The 20,734-nt window shown below is 39.7% G+C and overlaps 1 protein-coding gene across 1 annotated transcript in view; it reads right to left on the minus strand.

Moving 5' to 3' along the window:
- LOC309825769 (protein argonaute-4) overlaps positions 1-19,842 on the minus strand; it is a 36,495-nt gene extending 16,653 nt beyond the window's left edge. Inside the window, exons 1-10 of the mRNA XM_082659457.1 lie at positions 19,693-19,842; positions 6,987-7,107; positions 5,018-5,199; positions 4,707-4,843; positions 4,479-4,613; positions 3,700-3,787; positions 1,368-1,515; positions 1,006-1,125; positions 730-858; positions 354-487 (exon numbers count right to left, since the gene is read on the minus strand). Coding sequence (XP_082515583.1) covers positions 354-487; positions 730-858; positions 1,006-1,125; positions 1,368-1,515; positions 3,700-3,787; positions 4,479-4,613; positions 4,707-4,843; positions 5,018-5,199; positions 6,987-7,091 — 1,178 coding nt within the window. The 5' untranslated portion in view covers positions 7,092-7,107; positions 19,693-19,842. The remainder of the gene's footprint in view (positions 1-353; positions 488-729; positions 859-1,005; positions 1,126-1,367; positions 1,516-3,699; positions 3,788-4,478; positions 4,614-4,706; positions 4,844-5,017; positions 5,200-6,986; positions 7,108-19,692) is intronic.
- Between the last annotated feature and the right edge of the window lie 892 nt (positions 19,843-20,734).

The following is a 20,734-nucleotide window of genomic DNA, read 5'->3' on the forward strand; positions in this document are numbered from 1 at the left end:
CAAGCTCTCTAGTACACTGTAATGATTAAAAATGAACTAGTTTTTATCTTAGCTGAAAAGATACAATTAACCCCAAAGGAAGCTTCTCTAAGAACTCAAGAATTTGCCAATCGGCACTGCTTCAGCCTTGTTAGTCACAAATTTCTGCTCTAAATGTAGGAAGCTGAGTCAGATTCTTAACATAATTCCCAAGTCTGCGATTTACTATAAGAACAAGGTCTTTTTCCTATAGCCAGATGGTGTCACTATAGGAGTCTGGGATTCAGTGCCAGTGTACACAGCACATTCACATAAAGATGATATTTTCATATCTGGAAGGGATATTACTAAGCTGAAAATATGAAGATACTCACTTTAGTAAATCTTCCCTACATTGTTTCTGAGGCGCAAAACAAGCAACTGCCCAAACTTTAATTTCAATGCCAGCATAAAACTGCTTTCCTCGCATGTCCCAGACACCCTGGTTGGGTGTGGCTACCGTTTTATTCTTTAAAAAAAAAAAAACACAAAAAAAGAAACAAAAGAAAAGAGAAAAGACATTACAATCTAAGGCCATTTTAAAGTTGATGAGGGGATAAACAAAACTCTATTTGATATTAGCCAAAAGACAAAAAGCAGTAATGAGCAAAGCTATGAGTAAATTCAGTGTGGTGTAGTGGAAAAACCCTGGATCCATCCCTTTTTGATTGGTTGTTGGAAGAAGCTTGCTGAATAAAATAAAAAGCTTACCCGGCCTCCGTATTGCAGCATTGGTGCTGGAAGTACCCTGCCTGTGAGCTCAGTCATTTCATTGTGGACAACAATTCCAAATTCTTTAAGATATGGATCAGGTCCGCCCACCATGCTGTTACTCTTCACCTAAAGAACAGGAAAGCCTGCATATATAAAAACCAAAGAGTAACTGTGTCCCATCAGGCATTTTCTATTGTTTTTTTTGTTTTGTTTTGTTTTTTGTTTTTTTCCCATCTGAAAGCTAGCTTATCTTAAAGACCATGCCTTACTGACCAGTCTACTGATTTCTTCTTGTCTGTCAGGAGCAGATCTTGCTGTGGCTTTGATCATCGTGGAGGTCTGATTGTCTGTGAGCTTCTTTATACATCGTTGTCCTGCCACTATATTACAAACCTACCAAGAGGCAAAGAGGAATTAGTTTGTGTAACGGGCTTCTACATCTTAAGCCTTTGCTGAACTGTACCTTACATCTTGCATTCCCAAAAAAATGAAAATTCTGTTATATGGTGAAGTTATCTGTCCAAAGTATTTTAGAGATTAATATTAAATTCTATCACTAGTTTAGAACATTTCTTTTTTAAAACACACATTCAAGAGATTGGCAGATTGGCAAAAGAAAATTTAGTTTAGCTTACCTCAAGTGGCAAGTATGTATGCTTTTGTTCTTGTCCCACCTGGAGACAGGGAAGATGGGGGTATTTCAGTTGCAGACTATACTTTTGCTTAAAATATTGAGCTACTGTACATTCCATTGCTTGCCCATTTTCTAGCTGTAAGGGAAAACTATAAAAGAGAATGTCTTTTTAGAAATTTCTTCAAGTTCTTTGTGTTTTTTTTCAAATAAGCAAACAAACAAAAGCCTACTAACATTTTCTACCTTGACCAGTCACTTAAAAAAAAAGGTCAATCTTTATTTGGCCATTTTCACTTAAGGGTTTAATCAGGATAGCGATTTTGTTGGAATTTTACATGTTTGTTTGTTGAAGCTAAGATGAGAAAATTTTTAATTAAAATGGAAAAAGAATTTAAATCAAGAAGAAGCCGCAGAACCAGAAAATACACAGACTTACTAGAGAGGTCAGTTAACACCTACAGATACAAATACAATCTCTTGCTGGCTTCTTAGAGATGAGTAAATTCAAATAAGGTCCTGGGTCATCCACAGATGATAACTTAAGATAACTTTTGATAAAATGAATGTAGCACAGTTACTGGGGCCACATCTTCAGATCCCCAAACCAGGACAAACATATGTGGATTTGGAGGCCACAAGACCAGATACATGAACTTGAGACTGTGTCAAGATATTTCGTATAAACTGGGGAGCATGATTTAAGAGACTCTCCTGATTTCGCTCTTCCAGTGGACAAATTATCTCAAACACTTGGCACAATAATTACTTTAATCTTGCTTTCTTAGCTGTTAATGGCCCACAAAGTAATAATGCAGTGAGGATCACGTATGTGATATTTAAATCTATGTGCTTTTAATTTTCATGCAAAGATTATATAGTTCTATAAGTCTAGTTATTCTTACAGGGTACTGTGAAGTAATTAAATAATGAGAAAGATAGTTCTTTTTGAAACAAATGCTATAATTCTCAACAGTGACTTCATTTTTTTCCTTAGAGAATGAAGTCAATGGTATAACATGAGGAGTATATGGAACACCACTTTACAAGTCAAGAAATTCATGTGATGTGTACATGAGTTCATACTGAAGAATTCATCCAAATCAGACTGAATTTATATACTACATTTATCCAGAGGCCACCCCAAATTTTCAGTTATCTAGAACAAAGCGCTCCAGGTGATTCTGATGTACACTTGTTTGAAAAAGTCTTCTGAGTGAGGAAAATAATGTAAAGTTAATATAGTTAAGTTTATGCTCTTTACTTAGAAAAGCCAATATTCATATTTATGTCAGACATGAGTTTAATGATCTTGATTACAAGAATAAAACTTACATATATGGTAATTTAAAAAGTACTTTAATATATATTTTCTCATTAGGTATAGCTCACAGTGGACTACAAGCTGGGTGATTAGAAAACTGAGATTGCGTAAGCATAAATAAATGTGCTGCTGGAGGCATACCATACACACTGACAGCTGGAAGAAGTGACAGCTAGCTACAAAAGGGGGGAGAAAAATCCACATAAAGCACAAGGCAATATGTATCTTCCCATGACAGCTTTTATGACTTACAGGCCTTAATAGATCCTTCAGGCCATGCATTGAGAATTACAACACTATAATAAATGATGTTCATAATGATGACTCTGCATCATTATATAAAAGTTGATCTATGTTTAGCATACTCTGTTTAATAGGTGAAATGACTTCCCTGGTGGCACAGTGGATAAGACTCTGTGCTCCCGATGCAGGGGATCCAGGTTCGATCCTTGGTTAGGGAACTAGATCCCACATGCATGCCACAACTAAGAGTTCACAGGCCACAACTAAGGAGCCCGTGTGCCACAACTAAAGAAGCCGGCGAGCTGCAACTAAGACCCGGTGCAACCAAATAGAGAAATAAATATTTTTTAAAAAGAAAAAAGAAAAACTGGCTGGATCATAATTACATTTACAAAAAAAAAAAAGAGGTGAAATGAATTAAAGGCATGAAATATGTTTTATAAATATTTCTATCAAAAATATTTAAAACATTTTCTATTTTTTTTATTTTTTATTTTATTGACCGCGCTGTGTGTGGCAGGTGGCATGCAGGCTCTTAGTTCCTTGACCAGAGATTGAACCTGAGATCCCTGCAGTGGAAGCGTGGAGTCTTAACCAATGGACCACCAGGGAAGTCCCTTAAAACATTTTTAAAGCTTCGGTGCTTTAAAGTGAAGATCTAGGTGATTTTTTTAAATTACAATATGGGATACCAATTTCTCAAATTATTATAGTAGCTTCCTTTGTTACAAAAAATATAATGGTACAATTTTAGATGTGGTTAACATACGTCTGATGACTGGCTGGCCGCCTAGTCACATTACACACTCGATATTTTCGTTTCATCTGTCCACAGTGGGTCACCTCAACTTTAAGACCTGAAGTCAAAACAGTCAAAAGAGCAGTATTAATTAAAATCACAGTGACAAGAAAATACTCGAAGGTTGTCTTCAGAAAGGCATAGCATTGTACAGGACAAAAGTTGCAAGGATATGGGAACAATTTCATCATGCATAGGCAAAAAAGCCTCAGCCAAGCAGAAAAAATTAGAACCCAGACGACTTAAGACTTGCAACCTACTTTGATGTATTACTTCATTCAATAAGTATCTATCAAGCATCAACTACGTTTTGGTGCTTATTCTTGGGTCTGGAGATAGCCCTAATGAAGCTTATGGTATAATGAGAGAAGATAGCTAACAACAGGTAAAGAAGCAAAGAAATTCTGATAATAAATGAACTTGTGTTATTTTATTAAAATGGAAGTTTTCAAGTAAGTAAAAGTAACAGTTACTAAGTTCCTGACATGTACCAGGTACTGTGCTACTGTATAAAGAAGCTTTATACACTTAGTTGCATTTAATTCTCACAACAATCTTACAAGATACACATTATCTTTATCTTAGAGATGAATAAACTAAGGCTCACAGTGGTTAAATAACTTGCCCAAAGTCCCAATGATAGAACTGGCAGGAATGGGATGGAAGCCCAGGTGTGTCTGACTGCAAGACCGTGCTCCTTGCACCATGCTGAGCTGCCTCTCCAAGACCACAGTAATGCAAATACCTACCTCTGATTTCTTTGGTAAACTTGACACGCTGGGAGTCTGTTAGGGGTTTGGTCTGTTCATTGATGTTCTGAATGTCTAAAACCTCACACATGAACTCAATGATAGGCTGAGCCCGGTAGAAAGCAGTTGCAGACACTAACAAACAGAGAAGGATACTTAGCTTCAGGGAAAGAGGAAAGACCAAAAAACCAGCCAAAAGAGTAAAGGGTAAAGAGAGTTCCACCTTACCATCAATATTCAGCATCATATTCCACATGGCAGGTCTCACAGACTGATGAAAGCCAAACCAAACCTCCCTTCCCCCTCCCAGAGGGTGATAGTAACCTTCAGGAGGTGAGAAAAAGGAGCGACCCACTGGAGTGTACCTGAAGAAACAAGAGTTTGCATGTTTCACAGTAAAAACTTGAGTCTTTCATTTCACTCTCAATTTTGTAAACTGAAACCAAGTTTGAACTATGACTTGTGCAGAAACCTTTCAATGTCTCCAATGCAACCTAGCAAAAAAAGTCTGACATTTGTGGCAAGGAATTCAAACTAACCTCATGGAGGGAAGGTGTCTTGTGATAACATCAAGTGCTTGAACTGAGTCATCTGGGACTTCATTCAAGTGCCCGGCCAAAGCTTCTAAAAGCAACTGAAGGCTCACAACTGATACCCACTGAACAGACACTTTAAAGGTCTGGTCTTTACCCTCACCTGGAAGGGTCACTTCCATATCAACCTAAGGAAAAATACATAAAATACATACACATACATATTTACAAAGGCTGAGACATCCCAGGAATATTCATATGGTATATGCATAAGGATGTTTAACACTTTCTATAATTGCAAAACACTGGAAACAACCTATGTTCCATCAGTAGGGGAATAATTTAATATTGAATATTATGTAATAGTTAAAAATAAGGTAGATGCTACAACATGGATGAACCTTGAAAACATTATGCTGAGTGAAATAAATAGCCAGACATAAAATGACAAATACTATATGATTCCACTTATATGAGGTACCTAGAATAGTTAAATTCATAAATACAGAAAGTAGAATAGTGGTTACCAGGGATAGGGGAGGAGAAAATGGGGAGTAATTGTTTAATGGGCACAGAGTTTGAGTTTGGGATGATGAAAAGTTCTAGAGATGGCTAGTGGTCACAGTTGCATAACAATGTGAATATATTTAATGCCATTGAATTGTACACTTAAAAATGGTTAAAATAGTAAATTTTATGTTATATATATTTTACCACAATAAAAAAATTGAATTAAAAAAATAAGGTAGGGCTTCCCTGGTGGCTCAGTTGTTGAGAGTCCGCCTGCCGATGCAGGGGACACAGGTTCACGCCCCGGTCCGGGAAGATCCCACATGCCGCGGAGCGGCTAGGCCCGTGAGCCATGGCCGCTGAGCCTGCGCGTCCGGAGTCTGTGCTCCGCAATGGGAGAGGCCACAACAGCGAGAGGCCCGCGTAACGCAAAAAAAATAAAAAATAAAAAATAAGGTAGACTTAAATGTACAGAAATGGAAAGATCTCCCAGACATATTGTTAAATGAAAAAATAAATCATAGAACAATATCAAACAAATAAGAATATATATAGGGGACTTCCCTGGTGGCGCAGTGGTTAAGAATCCGCCTGCCAATGCAGGGGACATGGGTTCGAGCCCTGGTCCGGGAAGACCCCACATGCCATGGAGCAACCAAGCCCATGCACCACAACTACTGAGCCTGCACTCTAGAGCCCGCAAGCCACAACTACTGAGCCCGAGTGCCACAACTACTGAAGCCCACATGCCTAGAGCCCATGCTCTGCAACAAGAGAAGCCACCACAATGAGAAGCCCACGCACCGAAACGAAGAGTAGCCCCAGCTCACTGCAACTAGAGAAAGCCCGCGCACAGCCAAAAACATAAATAAATAAATAATTTTTTTAAAAAAAAAAGAATATATATAAATATGCATAAATAGCTAAGGCACAAAAAAAATATGAAAGGATATATACTGAACTATTATAGCAGTTTCCTCGGAAAGTGAAAATGGGATTGAGGGTACAGGCAAGTTGGGAGGCGGGAAACCATAGCATTTCTAGATTGTCTGAATAAGGTTATAATGAGTATATATTTATGTATTGCTTTTAAATTTTTAAAACAAATGTCTTAGGTTATTGTGGTATTAAAAATATTTTCATAAGTGGGTGTTATATAATATTCTACAAGTTGGCAGGCAAATTCGACAAGTTATAAAAATTCCACTCTTCAGATTCAGGTGGCACTTTAACACTGTGAGAAATCTGGAGTATATGTAAAGATGACATAATCAACCTAAATTCTAATGCTCAGTTATTGGTTAACTAAGGGACAAGAGAATATGGACAGAATAACAAATCTATCATCAGCATGAGAAACAACTTTAAGTGTTGAATTGTTATTAGAAAGGGAAACACTGTTGTCCTATGTAATTACTACTAAATGACATAAGTCTAATCAATATTTCTTGCCGTTAACACTTACCCTCTCCCGTCCAATTGGCAGTGGATGTGCTGTGTACATGTTTCTTTTGCCATCATAGCCAGGCTGCCGATCACCAAATACCTGCATCTTGAAGTGCCGCACCATTGTATCTACTACGTCCCTTAACAGTAATGGAGATAGTGTAGGTTAGCTCTGAGAAGCGGTGGTGAACAGTAAGGAAACTATCACCATACCTTAATCAACTAAATTCAGTTCAAAACTCCTTGGAAAAAATAAGAGTTAAAGTTACAACTGACTCAAGTAATTAGAAAAATAGTTAACTAAAGAAAGGTAGGCAAGTGAACAAAAGCAATCATGAGATGACAACAAAAAGGAGGGAATAAAAGGAAAAAGAGAATAAACTTTATAGCATCCTCTCAAATTCTTGCTTTCCAAAATCCTCTCCTATGATAAATAGAGGCTTATAAGAATAACCTGTCTTAGGTATCTAAGTTTGGCATGTTCATAACTGAACAATGATAAGTGTGTTATCAAATAAACATCCTTATTCAAGTATACTGGTTTTGGAAAAGAGAGTGAGCAGAATTCAGAAATCTGGGGATCAATAAATCTAAGATGCATCAAAATCAAAGGACTAAGTCAACCCCTTTGATAATGCTAGAAATTTATTATTCTTCATACTGTCTTGTTATATTCCAAACTGCTTCCAAGCAGTAGAGAAAAGGGAATGTCGTAAAATGTCCTCATTCTGTAAAGATTACCAATGTAGTTTCTTTCTGTTTAGAAAGAAAGCCTTTCTCTCAATAGAGCATGAATAGCTTTATTTAAATGTTTCTTCATATACGCCGGATCACACTGTATGCAGGCTCTGAAACAAATGCAGCTGTGGGGGAACCGGAGTCTACAGTTTAAGATGGACAGATCTGGGTCTGTGCGATTTTGGAATGCTAGCGTCAATGAAAAGTCAGGTGCTATGTCTTACCAACATTACTGAGCCCCATGTAGGGGAACTGTACCTTAAAATACATCACAACAAAGTTCTTTATCAAATAAATATACCCATGTTTCTATCAAAAAAAAATACATCACAACTCGCTAAGGCATTAATATTACTACAAATGAAATCTGTGGGAAAGTCATATGTTTTCAAACCAAATCATGCAACTGAAAAAATCTGATGGAGAAATACAGTCTCATACATTCCCAATTTTAAAAAGCTGACTTAAGAACAGTATATTTGGGGCTTCCCTGATGGCGCAGTGGTTGAGAATCTGCCTGCCAATGTAGGGGACACGGGTTCGAGCCCTGGTCTGGGAAGATCCCACATGCCGCGAAGCAACTGGACCCGTGAGCCACAACTACTGAGCCTGCGCGTCTGGAGCCTATGGTCCACAACAAGAGAGGCTGCGACAGTGAGAGGCCCGCGCACCGCGATGAAGAGTGGCCCACACTTGCCGCAACTAGAGAAAGCCCTCGCACAGAAACGAAGACCCAATACAGCCAAAAATAATAAATAAATAAATATTTAATAAATAAATACGGGCTGTTGTTAACTCACAAGAGGCTTGTGCTTATTTATTAAAAAAAAAAAAGAACAGTATATTTTCAGACTGGAAGGGTAATTTCTTATCTTACTTTCTTAAAATGTAACCATAAAGTTTTACAGTAAAAAACATATTTTCACCTCTATTCTCACTTAACCTTCAAAACAACCTTGTGAGACAAGCAGGGCAATAATTATTGAATTCAGAATGGGCAAGTAAACTGCCCCTGGTCACACAATGATTAAGTGGCAGAGCTGTATGACGTTGGACAAGTTACTTAATCTCTCACATCTGTTTCTTCATTTGTAAAATTATGGTAATCATAACACCCACCACAAAAGTTGTCATATTAAGTGAATAAATAGACACAGAATATTTGGAACAGTGCTTGTCATGCAATAAGCCTACTGCTTGCAGGACATTTGGTCCTGTCCAAAACATTCATAAGACATTTGGTCCATCCTAAAAGGTCCTCGATATTTGGTGATATTTGGTCATATTTGGTCCTGTCCAAAACGTCCATAGGGACATTTGGTCCACACCAAAAGGTCCTTGATATTCACTTCTGTCCAAAACAAAAATTTGGCATGGGCCAAATACGCTCATGGACGTTTTGAATAGGACCAAATTTCAGGGACCTTTTGACTTAGACCAAATGTCTTGTGGATGCTCTGGACAAGACTAAATGGCTGCTAACTAGCCTGCTTAACTCTGGTATGCTCAAGGATAACACTCCAGGAATCTTCCTCTCTCCTGAATCATCAAATTTTTCCACTATACTGAATTACTGCCTTCAGCAAATAAATATGCTATAACTTCTTCATCTTAAAAAAAATTTGAAATTTCCTGATCCCACTTCCTCCTCGTCTGAACATTCCATTTCTCTGCTCCCCATTGCATCAAAATCCCTTGACAGAGCTGTCTCTAATTGCTCTTCTCCTTTCTCTCTTCAATCTTCTCTAGTGAGGCTTTTCCTCCACCAAAGCTACTCTTATCAAGGTCCCCAGTGAGCTCCACATTGCGAAATTCAATGCTCCTCGAACATTAGACGATCAATTCTTTCAGCTTAAAACATCTTCTTCCCTTGCCTCCTCACTCTGCCCTGGTTATCTCTCATCCCAGTGGCCTCTCCATGCCAGTCTCCTTGCTGATCCTTCCTCATCTCCCCATTTATAAGTATTGAGTTACCTCAGGACTCAGTCTTGAAATCTTATTTTCTTTAACCACTCACTTCCTACATGATCTCACCCGGTCTCATGGCTTTACCACCAATATGCTGATGACTTTCAAATGTTTGTCTCCAGCCTGGACCTTTCTGCTGAGTCCAACCTCATGTATCCCACTTCCTGCTCAACATCTTCACTGGGATGTCCAATAGACATCTCAATCCTAACATGGCCAAAAAACAGATCTCCTGATCTGTCAACCCTGTTGGCCTCTCCCATAGTTTTCCCCATCCCGATAAATGGCAACTCCATCTTTCCATCCACTCAGGACAAAAACCTTGGAATCAATGATGATTCATTTCTTTCATACCTCCTGTTCAATCCATCAACAAATCTTGCTGACACTACCTTTAAAATATTTGTAGTATCTGACCAGTTTTTTTTTTTTTTTTTTTTTTTTGGCGGTACGCGGGCCTCTCACTGTGTGGCCTCTCCCGTTGCGGAGCACAGGCTCCGGACGCGCAGGCTCAGCGGCCATGGCTCGTGGGCCCAGCCGTTCTGCGGCATGTGGGATCTTCCCGGACCGGGGCACAAACCCGTGTCCCCTGCATCGGCAGGCGGACTCTCAACCACTGTGCCACCAGGGAAGCCCTCTGACCAGTTTTTAATCACTATCACTTTTACTACCCAAGTTCAAACCACCATCATTTTTCACCTGAATCATTACACATGCCTCCTAATTGATTTCCCTGCTTTTCACCCTTACCTGCTAGGGTTCGTTTTCAACACAGCAGCCAAAATGATCCATTAAAAATCTAAGTTAGGGCTTCCCTGGTGGCGCAGTGGTTGAGAGTCCGCCTGCCGATGCAGGGGACACGGGTTCGTGCCCCGGTCCGAGAGGAGCCCACATGCCGCGGAGCGGCTGGGCCCGTGAGCCATGGCCGCTGAGCCTGCGCGTCTGGAGCCTGTGCTCCGCAACAGGAGAGGCCACAACAGTGAGAGGCCCGCGTACCGCAATAAAAAAAAAAAAAAAAAAAAAAAAAGATCAAAAATCTAAGTTAATCATACCAAATGTCTACTCAAACCCCATCTAATCAGAGTAAACACTAAAGTTCTATGACCACCTACAAGACTCTGCATGATAGGGCCCTTTGGAGTTTCTCTATCACTCTCCCCCTCACTCACTCCAGCAATACAGGCTTTATCTGCTATTCCTTGAATATACCATGCAAGCTGCTGCCTCTGCCTGGGACTCTCGTCATGTAGATATCCCTCACCTCCTCTAGGTTTCTCCTCAAATGTCACTTTTCAGTGAGCTCTTCCCTAACTATACTATTAAAATATTACATTATGTGTGTGCGCGTACCCATATATATACACACATGTGCGTTCACACAAACATCTTACATAATATATATGTAACATATACACAAAATATATACGTATTTACAGTATACATAAATACTATATATACTATATGTATGTGTGTGTGTGTGTATATATATACATATATATGTAAAATCAGTGGCCCATCCTCCATCCCTATCTTCCATCCCTGTTTTATTTTTCTTCACAACAGTTATCATCAACTAACAAATAATATGTTTTCTTTGCTTATTCATTTATTTTTGGACTTCTCCCCCATTAGAATATAAGTTCCTCAAGGGTAGGAGCTTTTGCCTGTTTGTTCATGTTGTATTCCCAGAACATAGAACAATACCTGATACACAATGAGCACCCAACAGAATATATGTCAAATGGATCAATATTAGCCATTGCCACCGCTTCTGTTATTATTGATTTCAGTTATACAACAGCCAAACAATTAAGGGCTTGCAGGAGACTGAACTATACCAGAAAGCCAAATAATTGATCTATAATGAGAAAAAAACCCAAGCCACAAAGAAATACTTCACTTTACAGCAAAAGCATCCTTGGAAAGGCAAGAACTATAATATTAAGGACTGCCTGAATATCACAGCGTGAAAACAGAGAAGAGTAAAGTGGGTGATCTCAGCACACTGTAAAAATATCTGCTATAGGGCTATATTCACTATTAGTAAATTCCTGTCATACAGACAACAATGCTTAAATCATCTTATCTAGACCCCTCCTGGATAATGCTAGAATTAAACAGAGCTTCTCAGTTTATGTTCTTCAATACCCCAAGATGATTCTTCTGTCTTTACACTTATATTTTTCTCATGTCCAATACCAACACATGATAATAAAATTTGAATTTCCACATAGTTCTATTTTCCATAGACACCAGTGGCTTCACCTATTTTTACAAATTTCTGCTACCTTTGGACAGTGAAAAAGTGACCTTTCTTCTTCATTCATTAAGTATTTACTGACTGAACAATGATGTATCCTGCATTCTGCTAGAATCTGTGGAGGACAACCAAGTATGAGACAGCAAACCTGCTATCAAGAAACTTAACATCTTAGAGAAAAAAAAAAGGCTACATGTTAAAAGAGTTTAGAGAACAATACGATTCATGATAAACAAAATACATGTATTTAAATGTATAAGAGGGGACAAGGGGAAGATGGCGGAAGAGTAAGACGCGGAGATCACCTGCCTCCCAACAGATACACCAGAAATACATCTACACGTGGAACAACTCGTACAGAACACCTACTGAACGCTAGCAGAAGACCTCAGACCTCCCCAAAGGCAAGAAACTCCCCACGTACCTGGGTAGGGCAAAAGAAAAAAGAATAAAAAGAGACAAAAGGATAGGGACGTGTCCTGCACCAGTGGGAGGGAGCTGTGAAGGAGGAAAGGTTTCCACACACTAGGAAGCCCCTTCGCGGGCGGAGACTGCGGGTGGCGGAAGGGGGAAGCTTCGGAGCCACGGAGGAGAATGCAGCCACTGGGGTGCGGAGGGCAAAGCGGAGAGATTCCCGCACAGAGGATCCGTGCCGACCGGCACTCACCAGCCCGAGAGGCTTGTCTGCTCACCCGCCGGGGCGGGCGGGGCTGGGAGCTGAAGCTCGGGCTTCGGTTGGAGCGCAGGGAGAGGACTGGGGTTGGCGTGAACACAGCCTGCAGGGGGTTAGTGCACCACGGCTGTCTGGGAGGGAGTCCGGGAAAAGTCTGGACATGCCGAAGAGGCAAGAGACTTTTTCTTCCCTCTTTGTTTTCTGGTGCGCGACAAGAGGGGATTAAGAGCGCTGCTTAAAGGAGCTCCAGAGACGGGCGCGAGCCGCAACCCCAGAGACGGGCATGAGACGCTAAAGCTGCTGCTGCCGCCACCAAGAAGCCTGTGTGCGAGCACAGGTTACTATCCACACCCCCCTTCCGGGGAGCCTGTGCAGCCCGCCACTGCCAGGGTCCCGGGATCCAGGGACAACTTCCCCGGGAGAACGCACGGCGCGCCTCAGGCTGGTGCAACGTCACGCCGGCCTCTGCAGCCGCAGGCTCACCCCGCACTCCGTGCCCCTCCCTCCCCCCCACCCCCGGCCTGAGTTAGTCAGAGTCCCCGAAGCAGCTGCTCCTTTAACCCCGTCCTGTCTGAGCGGAAAAACAGACGCCCTCCAGCGACCTACACGCAGAGGCGGGGCCAAATCCAAAACTGAGCACCTGGGAGCGGTGACACCAAAGAAGAGAAAGGGAAATCTCTCCCAGCAGCCTCAGAAGCAGCGGATTAAAGCTCCACAATCAACTTGACGTACCCTGCATCTGTGGAATACCTGAATAGACAACGAATCATCCCAAAATTGACGAGGTGGACTTCGAGAGCAAAATCTATGATTTTTTTCCCCTTTTCCTCTTTTTGTGAATGTGTATGTGTATGCTTCTGTGTGAGATCTTGTCTGTATAGCTTTGCTTCCACCATTTGTCCTAGGGTTCTATCCGTCCATTGTTTTTTTTAAATTTTTTTCTTAATAATTAATTTTAATAACTTTATTATACTTTACCTTCGTTCTTTCTTTCTTTCTTTCTTTCCTTCCTTCCCTCCTTTAGACAACGAATCATCCCAAATTGAGGAGGTGGACTTTGAGTGCAAGATTTATGATTTTTTCCCCTTTACCTCTTTTTGTGAGGGTGTATGTGTAAGCTTCTGTGTCAGATTTTGTCTGTATAGCTTTGCTTCTAACATTTGTCCTAAGGTACTATCCGTCCCTTTATTTTTTCTAAATAATTATTTTTTAATTCAATAACTTTATTATACTTTATTTTACTGTATCTTCTTTCTTTCTGTCTTTTTTCCTTCCTTCCTTCCTCCCTCCCTCCCTCCTTTCTTTCCTTCTTGCCTTCTTTCCTTCTTTTCTTCTTTCTTTCTTCCTTCCTTCCTTCCCTCCTTTCTTTCTTTCTTTCTTTCTTTCTTCATACTTCTACTAATTCTTTCTTTCTACTTTTTCTCCCTTTTACTCTGAGCCATGTGGATGAAAGGCTCTTGGTGCTACAGCCAGGAGTCAGTGCTGTGCCTCTGAGGTGGGAGAGCCAACTTCAGGACACTGGTCCACAAGAGACCTCCCAGATCCACATAATATCAAATGGCGAAAATCTCCCAGAGATCTCCATCTCAACACCAGCACCCAACTTCACTCAACGACCAGCGAGCTACAGTGCTGGACACCCTATGCCAAACAGCTAGCAAGACAGGAACACAACCCCACCCATTAGCAGAGAGGCTGCCTAAAATCATAATAAGTCCACAACACCCCAAAACACCACCAGACGTGGACCTGCCCACCAGAAAGACAAGATCCAGCCTCATCCACCAGAACACAGGCACTAGTCCCCTCCACCAGGAAGCCTACACAACCCACTGAACCAACTTTAGCCACTGGGGACAGACACCAAAAACAATGGGAACTACGAACCTGCAGCCTGCAAAAAGGAGACCCCAAACACAGTAAGATAAGCAAAATGAGAAAACAGAAAAACACACAGCAGATGAAGGAGCAAGATAAAAACCCACCAGACCTAACAAATGAAGAGGAAATAGGCAGTCTATCTGAAAAAGAATTCAGAATAATGATAGTAAACATGATCCAAAATCTTGGAAATAGAATGGACAAAATGCAAGAAACATTTAACAAGGACCTAGAAGAACTAAAGATGAAACAAGCAACGATGAACAACACAATAAATGAAATTAAAAAGACTCTAGATGGGATCAATAGCAGAATAACTGAGGCAGAAGAATGGATAAGTGACCTGGAAGATAAAATAGTGGAAATAACTACTGCAGAGCAGAATAAAGAAAAAAGAATGAAAAGAACTGAGGACAGTCTCAGAGACCTCTGGGACAACATTAAACACACCAACATTCGAATTATAAGGGTTCCAGAAGAAGAAGAGAAAAAGAAAGAGACTGAGAAAATATTTGAAGAGATTATAGTTGAAAACTTCCCTAATATGGGAAAGGAAATAGTTAATCAAGTCCAGGAAGCACAGAGAGTCCCATACAGGATAAATCCAAGGAGAAATATGCCAAGACACATATTAATCAAACTGTCAAAAATTAAATACAAAGAAAACATATTAAAAGCAGCAAGGGAAAAACAACAAATAACACACAAGGGAATCCCCATAAGGTTAACAGCTGATCTTTCAGCAGAAACTCTGCAAGCCAGAAGGGACTGGCAGGACATATTTAAAGTGCTGAAGGAGAAAAATCTGCAACCAAGATTACTCTACCCAGCAAGGATCTCATTCAGATTTGATGGAGAAATTAAAACCTTTACAGACAAGCAAAAGCTGAGAGAGTTCAGCACCACCAAACCAGCTTTACAACAAATGCTAAAGGAACTTCTCTAGGCAAGAAACACAAGAGAAGGAAAAGACCTACAATAACAAACCCAAAACAATTAAGAAAATGGGAATAGGAACATACATATCGATAATTACCTTAAATGTAAATGGACTAAATGCTCCCACCAAAAGACACAGATTGGCTGAATGGATACAAAAACAAGACCAATATATATGCTGTCTACAAGAGACCCACTTCGGACCTAGAGACACATACAGACTGAAAGTAAGGGGATGGAAAAAGATTCCATGCAAATGGAAACCAAAAGAAAGCTGGAGTAGCAATTCTCATATCAGACAAAATAGACTTTAAAATAAAGACTATTAGAAGAGACAAAGAAGGACACTACATAATGATCAAGGGATCAATCCAAGAAGAATATATAACAATTGTAAATATTTATGCACCCAACATAGGAGCACCTCAATACATAAGGCAAATACTAACAGCCATAAAAGGGGAAATCGACAGTAACACATTCATAGTAGGGGACTTTAACACCCCACTTTCACCCATGGACAGATCATCCAAAATGAAAATCAATAAGGAAACACAAGCTTTAAATGATACATTAAATGAGATGGACTTAATTGATATTTATAGGACATTCCATCCAAAAACAACAGAATACACATTTTTCTCAAGTGCTCATGGAACATTCTCCAGGATAGATCATATCTTGGGTCACAAATCAAGCCTTGGTAAATTTAAGACAATTGAAATTGTATCAAGTATCTTTTCCGACCACAACGCTATGTGACTAGATATCAATTACAGGAAAAGATCTGTAAAAAATACAAACACATGGAGGCTAAACAATACACTACTTAATAACGAAGTGATCACTGAAGAAATCAAAGAGGAAATAAAAAAATACCTGGAAACAAATGACAATGGAGACACGACGACCCAAAACCTATGGGATGCAGCAAAAGCAGTTCTAAGAGGGAAGTTTATAGCAATACAATCCTACCTTAAGAAACAGGAAACATCTCGAATAAACAACCTAACCTTGCACCTAAAGGAATTAGAGAAAGAAGAACAAAAAAAACCCCAAAGTTATCAGAAGGAAAGAAATCATAAAAATCAGATCAGAAATAAATGAAAAAGAAATGAAGGAAATGATAGCAAAGATCAATAAAACTAAAAGCTGGTTCTTTGAGAAGATAAACAAAATTGATAAACCATTATCCAGACTCATCAAGAAAAAAAGGGAGAAGACTCAAATCAATATAATTAGAAATGAAAAAGGAGAAGTAACAACTGACACTGCAGAAATACAAAAGATCATGAGAGATTACTACAAGCAACTCTATGCCAATAAAATGGACAAACTGGAAGAAATGGACAAATTCTTAGAAATGCACAACCTGCCAAGACTGAATCAGGAAGAAATAGAAAATATGAACAGACCAATCACAAGCACTGAAATTGAAACTGTGATTAAAAATCTTCCAACAAACAAAAGCCCAGGACCAGATGGATTCACAGGCGAATTCTATCAAACATTTAGAGAAGAGCTAACACCTATCCTTCTCAAACTCTTCCAAAATATAGCAGAGGGAGGAACACTCCCAAACTCATTCTACGAGGCCGCCATCACCCTGATACCAAAACCAGGCAAGGATGTCACAAAGAAAGAAAATTACAGACCAATATCACTGATGAACATAGATGCAAAATTCCTCAACAAAATACTAGCAAACAGAATCCAACAGCACATTAAACGGATCATACACCATGATCAAGTGGGGTTTATTCCAGGAATGCAAGGATTCTTCAATATACGCAAATCAATCAACGTGATACACCATATTAACAAATTGAAGGAGAAAAACCATATGATCATCTCAATAGATGCAGAGAAAGCTTTCGACAAAATTCAACACCCATTTATGATAAAAACCCTGCAGAAAGTAGGCATAGAGGGAACTTTCCTCAACATAATAAAGGCCATATATGACAAACCCACAGCCAACATTGTCCTCAATGGTGAAAAACTGAAAGCATTTCCATTAAGATCAGGAACAAGACAAGGTTGCCCACTCTCACCACTCTTATTCAACATAGTTTTGGAAGTTTTAGCCACAGCAATCAGAGAACAAAAGGAAATAAAAGGAATCCAAATTGGAAAAGAAGAAGTAAAGCTGTCACTGTTTGCAGATGACATGATACTATACATAGAGAATCCTAAAGATGCTACCAGAAAACTACTAGAGCTAATCAATGAATTTGGTAAAGTAGCAGGATACAAAATTAATGCACAGAAATCTTTGACATTCCTATACACTAATGATGAAAAATCTGAAAATGAAATCAAGAAAACACTCCCATTTACCACTGCAACAACAACAAAAAAATATCTAGGAATAAACCTACCTAAGGAGACAAAAGACCTGTATGCAGAAAATTATAAGACACTGATGAAAGAAATTAAAGATAATACAAATAGATGGAGAGATATACCATGTTCTTGGATTGGAAGAATCAACATTGTGAAAATGACTCTACTACCCAAAGCAATCTACAGATTCAATGCAATCCCTATCAAACTACCACTGGCATTTTTCACAGAACTAGAACAAAAAATTTCACAATTTGTATGGAAACACAAAAGACCCCGAATAGCCAAAGCAATCTTGAGAACGAAAAACGGAGCTGGAGGAATCAGGCTCCCTGACTTCAGACTATACTACAAAGCTACAGTAATCAAGACAGTATGGTACTGGCACAAAAACAGAAAGATAGATCAATGGAAGAGGATAGAAAGCCCAGATATAAACCCACGCACATATGGTCACCTTATCTTTGATAAAGGAGGCAGGAATGTACAGTGGAGAAAGGACAGCCTCTTCAATAAGTGGTGCTGGGAAAACTGGACAGGTACATGTAAAAGTATGAGATAGATCACTCCCTAACACCATACACAAAAATAAGCTCAAAATGGATTAAAGACCTAAATGTAAGGCCAGAAACTATCAAACTCTTAGAGGAAAACAAAGGCAGAACACTCTATGACATAAATCGCAGCGAGATCCTTTTTGACCCACCTCCTAGAGAAATGGAAATAAAAACAAAAATAAACAAATGGGACCTAATGAAACTTCAAAGCTTTTGCACAGCAAAGGAAACCATAAACAAGACCAAAAGACAACCCTCAGAATGGGAGAAAATAATTGCAAATGAAGCAACTGACAAAGGATTAATCTCCAAAATTTATAAGCAGCTCATGCAACCCAATTCAAAAATGGTCAGAAGACCTAAATAGACATTTCTCCAAAGAAGATATACAGACTGCCAACAAACACATGAAAGAATGCTCAACATCATTAATCATTAGAGAAATGCAAATCAAAACTACAATGAGACATCACCTCACACCAGTCAGAATGGCCATCATCAAAAAATCTAGAAACAATAAATGCTGGAGAGGGTGTGGAGAAAAGGGAACCCTCTTGCACTGCTGGTGGGAATGTGAATTGGTGCAGCCACTATGGAGAACAGTATGGAGGTTCCATAAAAAACTACAAATAGAACTACCATATGACCCAGCAATCCCACTACTGGGCATATACCCTGAGAAAACCATAATTCAAAAAGAGTCATGTACCAAAATGTTCATTGCAGCTCTATTTACAATAGCCCGGAGATGGAAACAACCTAAGTGTCCATCATCAGATGAATGGATAAAGAAGATGTGGCACATATATACAATGGAATATTACTCAGCCATAAAAAAACCGAAATTGAGCTATTTGTAATGAGGTGTGTAGACCTAGAGTCTGTCATACAAAGTGAAGTAAGTCAGAAAGAGAAAGACAAATACCGTATGCTAACACATACATATGGAATTTAAGAAAAAAAAATGTCATGAAGAACCTAGCCGTAAGACAGGAATAAAGACACAGACCTACTAGAGAATGGACTTGAGGATATGGGGAGGGGGAAGGGTAAGCTGTGACAAAGCGAGAGAGAGGCATGGACATATATACACTACCAAACATAAGGTAGATAGTTAGTGGGAAGCAGCCGCATAGCACAGGGAGATCAGCTCAGTGCTTTGTGACCGCCTGGAGGGGTGGGATAGGGAGGGTGGAAGGGAGGGAGATGCAAGAGGGAAGAGATATGGGAACATATGTATGTGTAAAACTGATTCACTTTGTTATAAAGCGGAAACTAACACACCATTGTAAAGCAATTATACTCCAATAAAGATGTAAAAAAAAAATTAATGTATAAGAAGCCTACTCTTTCTAATCCTTACCTGTTGACTCTACGAGGCCGTTTTTCTGGTTTAATATCCACGTCATAGTGATACACATCTATTTTAGGAATCTGAACCTGAAAATGATTGGCTAACAGTCGAATTGGTTTTCCAACAGTTCCAAGGCCAGGACGACGAGGCGGCTGAAACAGGCTGGTTGGAGGTCCTGAAGAGAATGAAAGATATTTGATGTGCCATTTGTTTGTGAAGGATAATATTCCCCTCATGATCATGATGATGATGATAATAGCTACAATTGGAAATTCCCTGGTGGTCCAGTGGTTAGGACTCTGCACTCTTACTGCCAAGAACCCGGGTTCAATCCCTGGTCCAGGAACTAAATTCCCACAAGCCATGTGGCATGACCAAAACAAAATAAAAATAGCTACAATTATTGAGATCTTATTATTCACTGAACATACTCTGATATACAAAGATCAAAAGTTTTTTGACCTAAGACTCTCTAGATTTCTAAATATTTTGCCATGTTGCTATTATTCTGAATATGGGGGATGTCAACATTAGACACAGTATGATGAACCCTCTGAGGCAATCTACTGTCTAAAACCTTTTATCAGCATCAGTAGATCTACAGCTAGGCTTACAAAATTATATGCATTTTAAAATAAAACCATCTCAGACTTCCCTGGTGGCGTGGTGATTAAGAATCCGCCTGCCAATGCAGGGGACACAGGTTGGAGACCTGGTCTGGGAAGATCCCACATGCAGTGGAGCAACTAAGCCCGTGCACCACAACTGAGCCTGCACTCTAGAGCCCATGTGCCACAACTACTGAAGCCCGCATGCCTAGAGCCCGTGCTCTCAACAAGAGAAGCCACCACAATAGGTAGCCTGCACACCTCAATGAAGAGTAGCCCCCACTCGCCACAAGTAGAGAAAGCCCGTGCGCAGCAAAGAAGACCCAACACAGCCAAAAATAAATAAATTTTAAAAAATAAAATAAAAAAAAAAACAGTACTGAGGCTGAGAAACCTTGGTCTAGATACGGCAGTCATTCCAAATTATTCCATTGATGGTTCAC

The sequence above is a fragment of the Grampus griseus genome (genome assembly GCF_964374135.1).
Source record: "Grampus griseus genome assembly, chromosome: 1".
In the NCBI taxonomy this organism is placed as follows: Eukaryota; Metazoa; Chordata; class Mammalia; order Artiodactyla; family Delphinidae; genus Grampus; species Grampus griseus.